This window comes from Cyprinus carpio, chromosome A24 (genome assembly GCF_018340385.1).
Source record: "Cyprinus carpio isolate SPL01 chromosome A24, ASM1834038v1, whole genome shotgun sequence".
NCBI lineage: Eukaryota > Metazoa > Chordata > Actinopteri > Cypriniformes > Cyprinidae > Cyprinus > Cyprinus carpio.
The window spans coordinates 16,828,606-16,841,475 of record NC_056595.1 but is presented as its reverse complement, the minus strand read 5'-3'; the positions used below and the strand labels follow the sequence as shown (position 1 = coordinate 16,841,475).

At 35.2% G+C, this 12,870-nt stretch overlaps 2 protein-coding genes across 2 annotated transcripts; both read right to left on the bottom strand.

Moving 5' to 3' along the window:
- Window positions 1-109: 109 nt before the first annotated feature.
- lipib (lipase, member Ib) lies at window positions 110-5,528 on the bottom strand. Its single transcript, XM_019104759.2, has 10 exons — window positions 5,452-5,528; window positions 3,078-3,454; window positions 2,888-2,996; window positions 2,679-2,780; window positions 2,416-2,505; window positions 2,039-2,206; window positions 1,294-1,383; window positions 1,101-1,209; window positions 827-1,000; window positions 110-461 (listed from the first exon to the last, which is right to left on the bottom strand). Exons 1-10 carry the CDS (start codon window positions 5,501-5,503, stop codon window positions 386-388), a joined length of 1,347 nt encoding a protein of 448 aa, XP_018960304.2. The 5' UTR covers window positions 5,504-5,528; the 3' UTR covers window positions 110-385.
- Window positions 5,529-6,961: 1,433 nt separating this feature from the next.
- LOC122135359 (stomatin-like) lies at window positions 6,962-9,004 on the bottom strand (the record flags this gene model as incomplete). Its single annotated transcript, XM_042714404.1, has 5 exons — window positions 6,962-7,335; window positions 7,945-8,079; window positions 8,397-8,600; window positions 8,741-8,823; window positions 8,923-9,004. Coding segments are annotated over 5 exons (693 nt in total), but the record flags the coding sequence as incomplete, so codon positions are not given.
- Between the last annotated feature and the right edge of the window lie 3,866 nt (window positions 9,005-12,870).

The window sequence follows — 12,870 nt, the reverse complement described above, 5'->3', positions numbered from 1 at the left end:
AATCTATTTGTCAAAATGTTTTCAAATGAAGCTTCAGCTGTTTTCAGTCCACATAATTTATTTTACAAAACAAGAATGCAAAAGCTGTACATGTAAAACATCTTTACAGTAGAATACTTGGTTTATACTGGTGATGATTAAGACCAACTATACAGGAATGATATTGATTGTTCCAACAGTTAGAGTCAGAATTTAATATTGTAAAACTGCACTTTAATTCTGTCTTGAACACTGGAATATGTGAATGGTATAACATAGTTTTATACTAGTACAATCACAGTAGTAATCACAGAAAAGGCACTAAAAGTTTAAAACTGTTTAGACCTCCTAAAAATGTCTGTTATAGTTCAGATAGGCGTTTCAATGTGATTTTCTACAGATGACATTAATCACAAGGCAACGGTTTGAAAGACACCTCAGCATTCTCCTCCAAAATAATGTCATATCGACACATTAGTGGCCTGTTGGGGAAAGGAGCAGACAGCACCATAATTAATTGCCTGTTTTTGTTTAGCATGCATGACAAATTTACACTACCATTCAAAAGGTTCAGAAAGTTTTTTTGTGTTTGAAAGAAATTAAATTCAGCTTTGCCAGCACAGGAATATTTTATAAAATATAAACAAGAATGAGTATTTTTTAATGATGTTTCACTGTATTTTACAGTATTTTTGATCATATAAATGCAGCCTTGTTGAATGTAAAAGACTTTTTTCACAAACATTACTGAAATAATACTTTTGAATGGCAGTGTATGTGTAATTCATTAGTTTAGAAGTTTAGATGCCTGTAACTCAGAAAAGCAATGTGTTGTGTAGTTACTCGCCTGTTTTGATTTTCCAGTGGGGTTATTCGAATACGAAGCAGCCTGATCTTGTATCGAGGCCCAATCATATTCCCAGTTACAATCCGTAAAGAGATTTTCTGAATTGGATATAAATCCTCATCAAACTGCGCCAGTATTCGAGTGGATGTATACTGCTCAAACCTCAACAGCTTACTAAGCAAAAACATACAGAACAATCATTACATGATGACAAGTCAAAGATGAATGGATCTATAATATATTGTGTTATATAAACTCATTGCAGTTTACATACTTATCTATCTGGGACTCTATTACATTTTTGCCATTGTGCAGTCGGAGTATGACCACCCCCCAGCGCAGAAACTGGTTCCAGGTAACTATGTCCACTCTGTAGCTTGTCTCTGTTAAATGGAGAAATCAGAATATTGCACAAAATACCTTTGAGGAAACTTCTGCAATAAGTCGTTATAGTGCTGCTAACTCACTGCTGTAAGGGAGCTCTGCCGTAGTTGAGAAATATGCTCTTGTTTGGCCCAACATCAAGAGTCTATCTCTCCACTGGCTCATGTCATAACCTGAAGATGAAGATCATATATTTTATATCACTCCACTTGCTTTGTCTGTGTTTGGTTAAATCTATTATGCATGTTCAATGTAATTAGTCTTTATATAGTGTCACGTGATCCTTCAGAAATCTGAATGAAGCCCAAAAAGAATTTATTATTGTCAGTTGTCAATGTTTTTGTCATTTTCTTTAAAAGAAATTTCAAAAGAAGTTGTTTTTTTTTAAATAAAAATCTTTTTCAACAAAAGTACTCTCTTTTGATCAAATAATGTGTATTTCATAAATAAAAGAATAAAAAAAAAACTATTGCACTGTGATTACAGCAGAGGCGACAAACGCAGCCAAATAAACAAAACAAAAAAAATTACTAAAACTTAAAAATACCTAAAAATAACACATTTAACTAAGCTTGCCACTAGCCTTTTCTTTGTAATTAATTGTGAAATTTACAAGTCAAAAATGTTTCTACACCAATTTTTTTTCACTGTAGTTTGTAAGGAAATGTTTTCATCAGCAGAACAGTAATAACTGGCAATATTGTGTCTAAAATGTAAGTTACTTACCCTGTATATTCGTTTACTGTTTTGTTAAATCACACTTGCAATCTTTAATCAGTATTGATATTTGCATTTATTGTGGTTGATTACTAGATGTATTGCTTTTACCCAGAACAGGACAGGAAGCAGGCTTGAAGGTCTCACACTGTAAACACTGACCACTGAGGAAGTCGCTGTATGAGGAACACGGATATGCCATAAGTTTACAGGTGTGATTCAGAGCACACAGGTACAGGAAAACAGACCTCTGATGATCACACACAAAATAAGATTTCCCTGTGGAGAAGAGAAGGAATGAGATTACAATTTAACCCTGTTGATCAACCTTGTAATCAACTCAATCCCACTGTGAGAATTGCATTATTTAATTATGACAGGATCTTAATTACACAGCCAGCTTTTTGCATTTTGGGTTTATTTGGAGAGCATTCTGTATGAGCTATATAATTAGATCAGATCTCAACCCTGACCTTTTCCAGACTGACCTGAGAAGATGGTCTTGGGACATCCAGGCTGATCTAATCCTCCATTGGCATAGAAATCAATTTGGCCATGGGTTCCTCTAAGGCCAAAGGCTGCCACAGGTAACAGTGTTTGCACGTGGGATTGTTAGGCTATGTTTGGCACACTATGTAGTACTATTTTAATATTATTTTTGTAGAACATACTGTATGCATGGAATATCTGGATGACCTTCCACACTTAATCTGTGATTTCAGTAGCATGTCCTTAAATGTATTATACTTACAGTTCATATCTGTGTGCAGCACATCTACAAACTGGGCATCAGTTGGATCAAGGCGTTCCTCAGGGGGAGCATTGGCAAACATTGGCCCTGCTGGATCCAAACCTAGAGTCGAACAGGTGAAACTTCTAGTAAACGATATTTATTGGATAAGATTAACTAACTGAAGATGTTACAACCGGTTTTGTTTCATTGGATTTCCTGAATTTCACCTGTGATTCTGCCCACCCGTCCTCCCAGCATTGTACCAATGAATCCAGCCACATGTGCGCCCAGACTGACCCCAATCAGATGGATGGAGTCAAGAGATGCTCCCTCTTTCTGAAAATAATACAATATTGGTTAAACTGGCAGACGTTGCAGACCAAAGCTGAAACGCTAATGAAAGACCACTGACCCTACCTCCATACTCTCTATGAAGCCGGTGATGTTCACAGCCGTACCCCGTGTGTTGGCAACAGCTGTGAAGTAATTGAGATTGGCCGCCCCTCTGTTCCAATCCACTACCAGGATGTTCATGTCCTTCTGTGCTGCTAACAAGTGCACAATGTGGTTGATCCAGATAGGCGGTGCCCCCGTGGGTCGGTACCCATGTATGACAAAGGTAGTGGGTCTTGCTACATTAAAAAGGGGTTCTTGAGTGAAGTTGTGGTGGGGGAGCTCCTGACCACATTCGAGGTTTGCACGGGTGTAGAGCAGCAAGCGCACGTACAGATAGGTCCCCATAAAAGACTCATGGAAATCCAAATCGGTGAAGTTGTCGCAATCACTGTCTTCACCTAACAACAGAAGACTCAGGCTTACTGGTCTGTATTTTGCTGTCTGTGTTTGTGTGAAAGAGATGAAGTTGTAAACTGCTGAACCAAATAATTGTAATGGCTTGCTATACCTTATTGTTTCAGATAAAAATGTTCACTTAAATAACTTAAATGAAAATTAGAAATGTTGCTGTGGCAACTAACTGAAATAAGTTTAAGTACTAAAATGACAAAGTGAAATTATAATTAAAGCTATATAAAGTAACTAATAAATTTACAAGCACACATAGAAAATTAAAATAAAATGAAAATTGAAAACATAAATTAAAGGTAATTCAAAATATTAGTAAATATAAAAAATAATAAAATAACACTGTGGCATTTATTTAAAAAATACTGTAAAAACACATTTTAAAGAAAAGAAGCTGATGTTTCACGTTATACAACAATACATTAATTTTGTTCAAAGACACAAATAAAAGTGTTAGGACACTTTCTGGTTGTGAGTTCAGTTGGCTTTTAATAGGTATTCCTTACCAGAAAATAAATAACATATATTTTATTTTAATTTAATAAATAATGTCTGCATATCATAAAATATTACCAGAGCCAAAATGTTATTAAACATTTTCCTTTCTTTGTGTTTCTCATTTAGCCTTTGGTTAGCAAGCTAACAGCTTAGCCAGCTAGTTTAGCATAGTGATAGTTGGCTTATTTGATTAGAACAATATCAACATAACATGCTATTTTTAATCAGAAATCAAGAAGAAGAGGTCAAAAATGGCTCAGAAAAGTGTGAGAATAGTTCTGGCATCTAGCATGTGTTCTGTGTTTTGCTTCCAGTAGTTTCAGTGTAATGCCTAGTTGATCATTTAAAAAATATTCCCAGTTTAGCTTTTCTAGAAACTGGTGATAACACTTAATTTTGTTCTGTACATTTTGGAAAACCTCACAAAGGTTAACATCGTCTCTATTCTTGCCACACACAATTACATTTCATCCTCCCAAAATCGACACAGACTGATCCACAAGTAAAGTAAAGCTGGATTTTATTGACCAAGTTCCCGTTCATCCTGCTGTGCGTCATCTCCACTACACACATTTAATGCTTCCAGTTCTCTTTGGCATCATCCTGCACAGTATCCTTCTGATCATCCTGCAGATCCTTACATCATACAATGGGTCCACCTCATATTTAAACCACACAACCTTTCAGGTTTTCCATAGATTTCCAACCCTAGAGGTCATTTGTGCCCCGTAATTAGCCCGCACGCAAGTCACAATTGGATCATGCTTCTATAAAAAAGCAGATCATCCCACCTCTCCTTCCACATGTTCCCCTGCCCTAACCCTAACCCTAACCCTAACCTCTTCCCACAGTAGAAAGATCTGAGATGATTACAGGTGTCAGTCACATGAGCTGTATGGGGGTTTGTTGTATTTAACCCTCTTTCACACTGCTCTGTTATGTCTGCCATCTGCAAGCATTACTCATTACACACGTCACTGAAATAACATTAGTAAATACAGGCTGCAAATGAATCCTCAAGCCCCCGGATCAAATCAAAACCCAGTTATGCTTCTATTTCAAAACAATGTGAACATGCAGTTTTGTAAAAAACATAAGAATCAACCATACTAACAAAAACAAAATATTTTCAATGGAAAAAACTAAAATTTAATTAAATAGTTGAAATTTTGGATAAGACACCAAATATCAACCTAAATGTTCTTTGAGCTATTCAATGGGCCGTTGGGTCTTTCTAAACCCCAAACACAACATAAAGATTAATGTTGCTGCTGAACAGAATAACTACAGAATGTTTAATCAGAAATGAGAAACTTCACACGTTAAATATATCTACATAATCAACACAAAATAATATTCAAAAAAAAAAAACTTAATCCAAATCAAAAAAGATACATTTTCCATAAACCCCAGATGATAAGTGTCAGCGAATCAAACTGTTAGCCAAATTAAATCAGTGTGATCTATTGGATAGAGTCCTGTCTCTTACCTTTACAAAGCATAAAAATGCTCAGCAAAATCAGGAAACGCCACAGTGACATCCTTACCACAAGGTCTCACAGGGGTAGACACAAGGAATAGCAAGAAAACTAAGAAACAACATACAAGTATCTGTAGTAAAGGAAAGAGCCAATGGAGGAGGGGTTGTGGGTGGAGCAAAGGAGATTGAACGAGATCACACATGCTCACCGTGTGGTTAGTGGACAGTGTGATAAGTCAGCAGGCCAGCTTAGGCCTTCCAGAAGAGTATAGAAAATCATGAAAAAAGTGTTTGGTAATGACTAAACGACTTTAGGGCTAGTTTGTCCAAAAATTAAAATTCTGTCATCATTTGCTCACCCCCATTTTGTTCCAAACCTGTATAACTTTCTTTCCTTATTATAATATACAAGATATTCTTAAGAATGTCTATAGGGTGTTTTTGTCCATACATTGAAAGTCAGTGGGATCCAATGTTTGAAACTTAACATTCTTCAAAATATTTTCTTTTGTGTTCTGCAGAAGCAAGTCATACAGGTTTGAAACGACACAATAGCAAAAAAATGTGGACAAATGACAAAACTTTCATTTTTGGGTGATCGATTCCTTGAAAGTGTTTTGGACACTTCCAGTTTCTGCTTCTTCCAATGTCAGGCGTATTCAGTTGTTTTAGCAAACACACAAAAGTAAACAACATAAAATCCAAATAGTTCACCTCCAAAACAACAGAAAAAAACCCACATCAGCACAGATATTCAGTACATACCGTGTCAGCAAATACACACGTAATTTTCATATTTCACCCAAATAATAGAGCATCCCTGTATACTAAGAGCATATTTAGTCTCCAGTCTCAATTACTTTGCTTCCCTGCTGAGTGCCTTAAAATCTTGTTTCCTCTGAAATTATGTTTTGTGTGAAAGTAGCACTACCCTTTATCTTGTATTCTTACCAAAAAACTTTACAGCATTTTTGCATTCCCTGCAGGTTTGTTTGTGAGTGTAGCAACAGAAATTACTGCAATACAGAGGTACGTTTCTTTTAAATTCTTTATTAGTATGTAAATACATCTGCATGTGTATATTGGAGACAGTAGAAATGAGAGCATTATGACAGTGTGTCTTTGGGGTTCAGGGTCAGAACAGAAGCTGTTTTCGTGCATGTGAGGTTGAAACAGATTAGATGGCAGATTACAGTAACTCTTCTAAACTGTCCACCCATTCCTGCATCTGATGTAGTCAATCCTATTATGGGACTCACTGATCAGGGCTCATTGTACCCATTTTTTTTTCTGCATCAGGCCGACAGATTAACCGTTAGTCTTTTCTCATGACAGTCATTCTGTCATGTATCTATATAATCATATTCTCTGTGTACTGTATGTGTGTACTTGTTGTTAAAAGGCTATAGGCATACACAATGAGATTTAAATCAATTTGTTTTATACTTAAAAGATCAGTTAAATGCATATAAAATAATCCAAGCAGATCAGATAAGAGTAGAATATACCTTAACCACGTTATTTGATAGATTTAATCATGTAATACAAAACAATTTCATTTTTAAATATGTAAGACATGATGCAAAGTGCAAAAATAAACAGAATATGTTTTGCCTATAGTTAAAGCAAAGAGGATTTTAAAAGAAAAGGCTGCAAAGTCTTTACAGTGATTTTTGAACATTAATAGATAATTCCTATATAAGGTCACCTTTTCATGAAATTAGAGATGAAGTCAATAGGAAGAGGAAAGACAATAGTTGAGTTCCTTTCCGAGGCAATCTCAGTCAGCGTCTGCATATATCGCAGCTGAAGCGCAGACGGAGACTCTGACATCACATTTGCTGCCTCCTTCAGAGCATGCGAGGCTTTCATTTCTCCCTCCGCTGTGATCACCTGTTCACGATAGATTAGAACACTTAAATATGTTCATTTTACAAAGGCAACACACCATACCACAAACACATTACCAATAAAAAAACAATCCCAAAACACTCCCAATTCACAATGTGGCCTCTGGCATACATCTTAAATTACCTGGAAATTTCTATTGAGTAAAGCCAGTTTGTTTTTCCTCTGCATTGTGCCATAGTGTGAGGACATAAAGACTCAGGTTTCCAGTCAACAATGACTCACATTATTATAGTGTTCATTGAGAGAGCTCCTACTGTATTTTAAGGGGAGGTCAGGTAAGCATCTCTGAACTATTAATGGATGGATGGTTAAATTCATTTAAACAATAGATGAATGGCAGATTAATAAATAATCTACGACAGTTTTCTTTCATGTAGTCTTGTTTTTGAAATTGATTGGCTTAAGGGGGGTTAAAGTTAATTTACACCCCTGACAGTATGTGAGGGGCTGCAGGTATTAAACCACCAATCAGAACACACGTGTCCACAAAAAGAATGAACACAAAGCTGCAAAGCTGATAAAACTAAACTTGGCAGGCTCGGTAGACAGTGTGTGAGGCATGTAACAATCTTTCAGTGCTCAGACACCCACCTTGGCTCTGGCATCTCTGGTGGCCTCTGCTTCAGCTGCCATGGCTCTCTGCAAAGTGGTAGGCAGTTTGACATCTTTAAGATTGACCCGTTCCACTTTGATACCCCAGTTCTTGGATGCAGGATACAGCACAGCCTGTCAGACAAAAGATAAAACGATGCACAACTTATATTTAAGGAATTGATATGCTCCTATCCAGAACAAAATGATAACTCTGCAGAAATACTCTTAAAAATAAAGATTCCAAAAATAAGGTTTAAGATTTAAAATAAGGTCCGAAGTGATGCCATAGAAGAACAATTTTGGGTTCCCCTAAGAACCTTTTGTGGAATGGAAATATTCCATGGATGTTAAAGGTTCTTAATGGAACCACATGCCAATAACGAATCTTTATTTTTAGGAGTATTAAACAACTAAAGATTTAGAGTTGATTTCAGGAAGGGTTATCTTACCTCCATCTGTTCGGACATCTCCTCACTGTCTTTTAAGATGTCTGCCAGGCTCTTAGTTCCGAGCATGTTTCGTAATGTAGTCTGTGCAAGCATCTGTGTGGCATAATTAGCATTCTCCACTTTGGTAATGGAGACAGTGGGGTTAAAGACGCGATAGTAGACCACCGCATCCACCATGATAGTCACTGAGTCTTTGGTCAGCACCTGAGAAGAAAATGCAATACATGTTACATTATAAGTCAACACAATATGATATTAAACTTGTTACTCTTTGAAAAAAAAACTGAAACAAGAAAAAAAAAAAAAAAAAAAAAGATTTAAACATTTTCAAATTAATCACTCACCTCTTGTGGAGGGATGTCAAAAGATACTGTCCTTAAATCAACCTTCCGAAATGTGTCCAAACATGGAATAATCCAGAGCAAACCTTTAAAAACAGTCAATAAAAAGAACTGCTAGTTACATCTGAACTAAGCAAACAATTTTAAACAAATTATTCATGATTTTAAGAATAGTAATTACTAACCAGGTCCTTTTGCACCGCCTAGGAGTTGTCCCAAACGGAAAATAACTGCTCTTTCATATTCCTGGACAATTTTGACAAGAAATATAGATTAGGGATTGATATAGAAAAAAAAAATAATGATATAAGAAGTGATGATTACTTAATGATCACTTAATCGGATGATCTTAATGTATGTGTCAGATTTTATGCTCTAATAATAATAAATACAAAAAGTTTTTTTTTTTTAAGTAGGTTTTACATTAGATAATTATCATCTTACCTTCATACAAAACCAGACCGAGACAGGAAAAGTAAGAAAGACAACAAGGAAGGAGAAGAAGGTAAGGACATATCCACAGAACCCAGAGCTCCTGGACTGATCACCATCTGATTAAACCCAAAACTAAGAGGTTAGTCTCAATGGCATCAAAATGATCTGAATATATATTAAAAAAGCCCTGCAAACCTGACTGGAGTTTGACTTTTGTATCACTCTCTTCATTTGCTGCAGGTCCAACTCTGTTACGGGACATCTCACTCTGAGAAGACAGCGTTACAGACATGGTTAGCCGTATTTGTTCTCTGTTGTACTGATGAAATGTAATTTTAGTGAGATATTTAAGGTGATTTAAGTATGCTCTCTTTTTCCATCACCGCCCATTTTCACACACAACACAACATGGAACTTTGCATGGCATGTCGCTAAGCAACAAAACTGAGCTCATGTTAAACCTGAAAGTCAATTACTTGTTTGCTCATTCTTCTTTGATGAGGCCCCTTTATATATCATCATTATGAACAAATGTTTTGTTTTTCTTATTGTTCAGATGCAGAATGTATCTGAATAAATCTGAATATACAGAATGTGAGACCTAAATCAAATAATTTTCCCTTTAATCTCTCTCTTTCTCTCACTTTATAGTAATATTTAAACATCTTTAAAACAATACAAATATATATCATTTTGTATTAAAATCTTCTCTAATATTTCTTTTCTAAATCTTAGAAAAGACCAGATTTGATAAATTCTCAAATATATCATACTGCAAAATAATCAGATACAGATTTTAAATTAATGATAAATGGTAGTATTGTTTTATAAGTTCCTCATTGGAATTGTAATGATAAATTAAACATTTATTAATGAATAAAATAATTAGCCCAGGTAAATTTTACTCTTACTAAACTAGAACTATTTATTTTAAACCTGAAATAAATTAAGAACTTTCGCTCAAATTATTATGCTGAAAATATAATGTGTAATGAAAACAACGTATATTCAATGAGAAAATTGCACAGTTGGAGTATTTTCACTAGTGCTGCTCACAGACTTTTAAAGGACTGAAAGGGTTTACACAACAAAGTGATTGACAGCTGCAAACCACGCCCACAGCCAAAAGCGCTGTTCTCATTGGACATGTGCGTACGCTGCACCAGAGCCATATAGATCTTTTTAGCATTTTAGGTCCTCTGACTCTCAGGTATAACTATGATTCTTATTTCAAGCCATGCAAGTTTGGAATAATTCAGATTTACTTCAGCTACACTGATCAAAAATACAGTAAAAACAGTGTGAAGTATTATTACAAATAAAAAGAACTGTTTACAGAATATCATGCTTCACAAAAAATAAAAACTTTTTTCAGCATTAGTCAAAATAAGCAGCCAGTCAGCATATTAGAATGATTTCTGAATGATCATGTGACACTAAAGACTGGAGTAATGGCTGCTAAAATTCTCTGATCTGTATTTGTTTTTTTTAACCTCAGGTGGGTTATGCTGTTCTATGAGAGGCAGGCTGTGTTTAACTGGGCAGGATACAGACATTCTCTGGTGGTGCTGGGAGTAGTTTGCTGCTGCGTGGTTTCTCAATATCACTTTGAGAAACAACATAACATAATCCTGTCATTTATAGTCCTAACTCTTTTAAATTTGTTTCAGTCCCAATCAGGCGTGATTCTAGGATTTCGTTCTTAGGCTGGCTCAGTCACATATTGAGCATGAGCTGATTTAGATTTAAGGAATATTTCCTGCCTTAAGGACAAAAAGTCAAGTTTAGTTTTTGCTTGAATGACTAATTTTTAAAGTCACCATGAAATCAGAATTGACAGTTCTTTTTTCATGAAATATTGCAGTGTTTATTATAAATTATTTATTTTAGCTAATAAAGTGTTTTTTTAGTTAATGTGCCTTCATAATCATCAATCAAAAAAATTAACCTTACCTAACCTTTGCAACAACATCTCTCTGATGACATGTACATCGTTGTGAGGGGAGAACATCAATTCCTGCCCTTCAGCTACCTGTCACTCACATGTAACGATCCAGTCAGTTCCTGATAGACAAAATCAAGTCCCGCTCCACATTTTTTCTCATTTGAGACCTTTCACTAAGACGTCAGAGTAGGGAAAAAAGATTGCAACTTTGGTTTCATGGCGATTTCAGTAGTAACAGATCTTTTTTTTCTGGAGTCTTGGTTCCATCAAAGAATAGCCAGGGAGCTGTAGATGCTAAGAATTCTGGGATATCTGACAGTGTTCTCTATGCTCAACTTTATCTGTAAGTGGATAGTTTTGTCTTTTGTTATATATTTTAAAAAACTATAAAGTGTTACCCTGTCATGTGTTATAGAAGACCTTCCACCTGATGGCTTCCAATAGCCATGTTACAGGTAAGTTGTTTGTATTTTATAATGTATGTATTCATTAGTTTATTATCTATTGTAATTATTTTGTTGAACTGCTTCATTTAAACATTTGAGTTCTGTTAGTTTTTTCATGTTTAAAAGAAATATTGTATGCTCAACAAGGTTGCATTTATTTGCTTAAATATGCAGTAAAGCAGTAATATTATGAAATATTATTACAATTTAAAACAACTTTTCCATTTTAATATATTTTAAAATGTAATTTATTCCTATGATGGCGAAGCTGTCTTCAGTGTCACATGTTCCTTCAAAAATCTAATTAAAAAATATTTTAATTTGGTGTTCAAGAAACATTCCTTATTACAATCAGTGTTGAAAACAGTGCTGCTTAATATTTTTGTGTATAGAAAGTTCAAAAGAAAGAGCATTTATTTAAAATATATTTTTTGTAACATTAAAAATGTCTTTGTCACTAAAAATCAATTTAACACTTCCCATCAATAAAAAAAGTATCCATCTCAAAAAAATAATTCATTTCTTAATATTATTTAATTCAGTTAAAAAAAAACTTACTGGCCCCAAATATTCTGTTTAGAGGATAGAAAATACTCTCAAAAAAGTAATAAAAAAAAAAATTTCAAAGAAAAACAAAAATCATTGTAGAAATACAAAAGTTTGTGTGCATGTTATCCATTTGATTAGGCAGAGTCCAGAACATGCGTGACCTGACCTGTCGGTTTTTGTTGTCCAGTACAGATCCAACATTAATACATTACAATTTCTTTAATTCAAGACAAACACCAGTGCATTTAAGAGCATTAGCAGTGCTTCTGATTTTAATATCTTTCTGATCCCCCTGAGAGAATGTATCATGCTTTTCTTTTACTGTGTTCTCTGTACCAGAGTGGCCTTGTGTGGTTTAGTCATGAGGGTTATTGCAGGTTAGGAAAGGATGATATGAACAGAATCCCAGGCAGGGATCACTGGTCACATGATGGTGGAGACTAATAAATTCTCATGGGAAAGAAAACCGCGAGCCTGACTGAACAGGGCTGCCGACATTCTCTTTTTACCCCACATTAATGAGCTTTTTTTGGCATCATCATCATCATCATTAACAACAAGCTACACCTTGTTTCTCTCCACCCATCTGTGGTTGTGTTTGTGCTGATGCATGCACTGCAGACTTACCTTAAGTACACTGTACACTGTCTAAATATTCTTGGTTTATTGCAGGTTAGGAAAGGATGATATGAACAGAATCCCAGGCAGGGATCACTGGTCACATGATGGTGGAGACTAATAAATTCTCATGGGAAAAG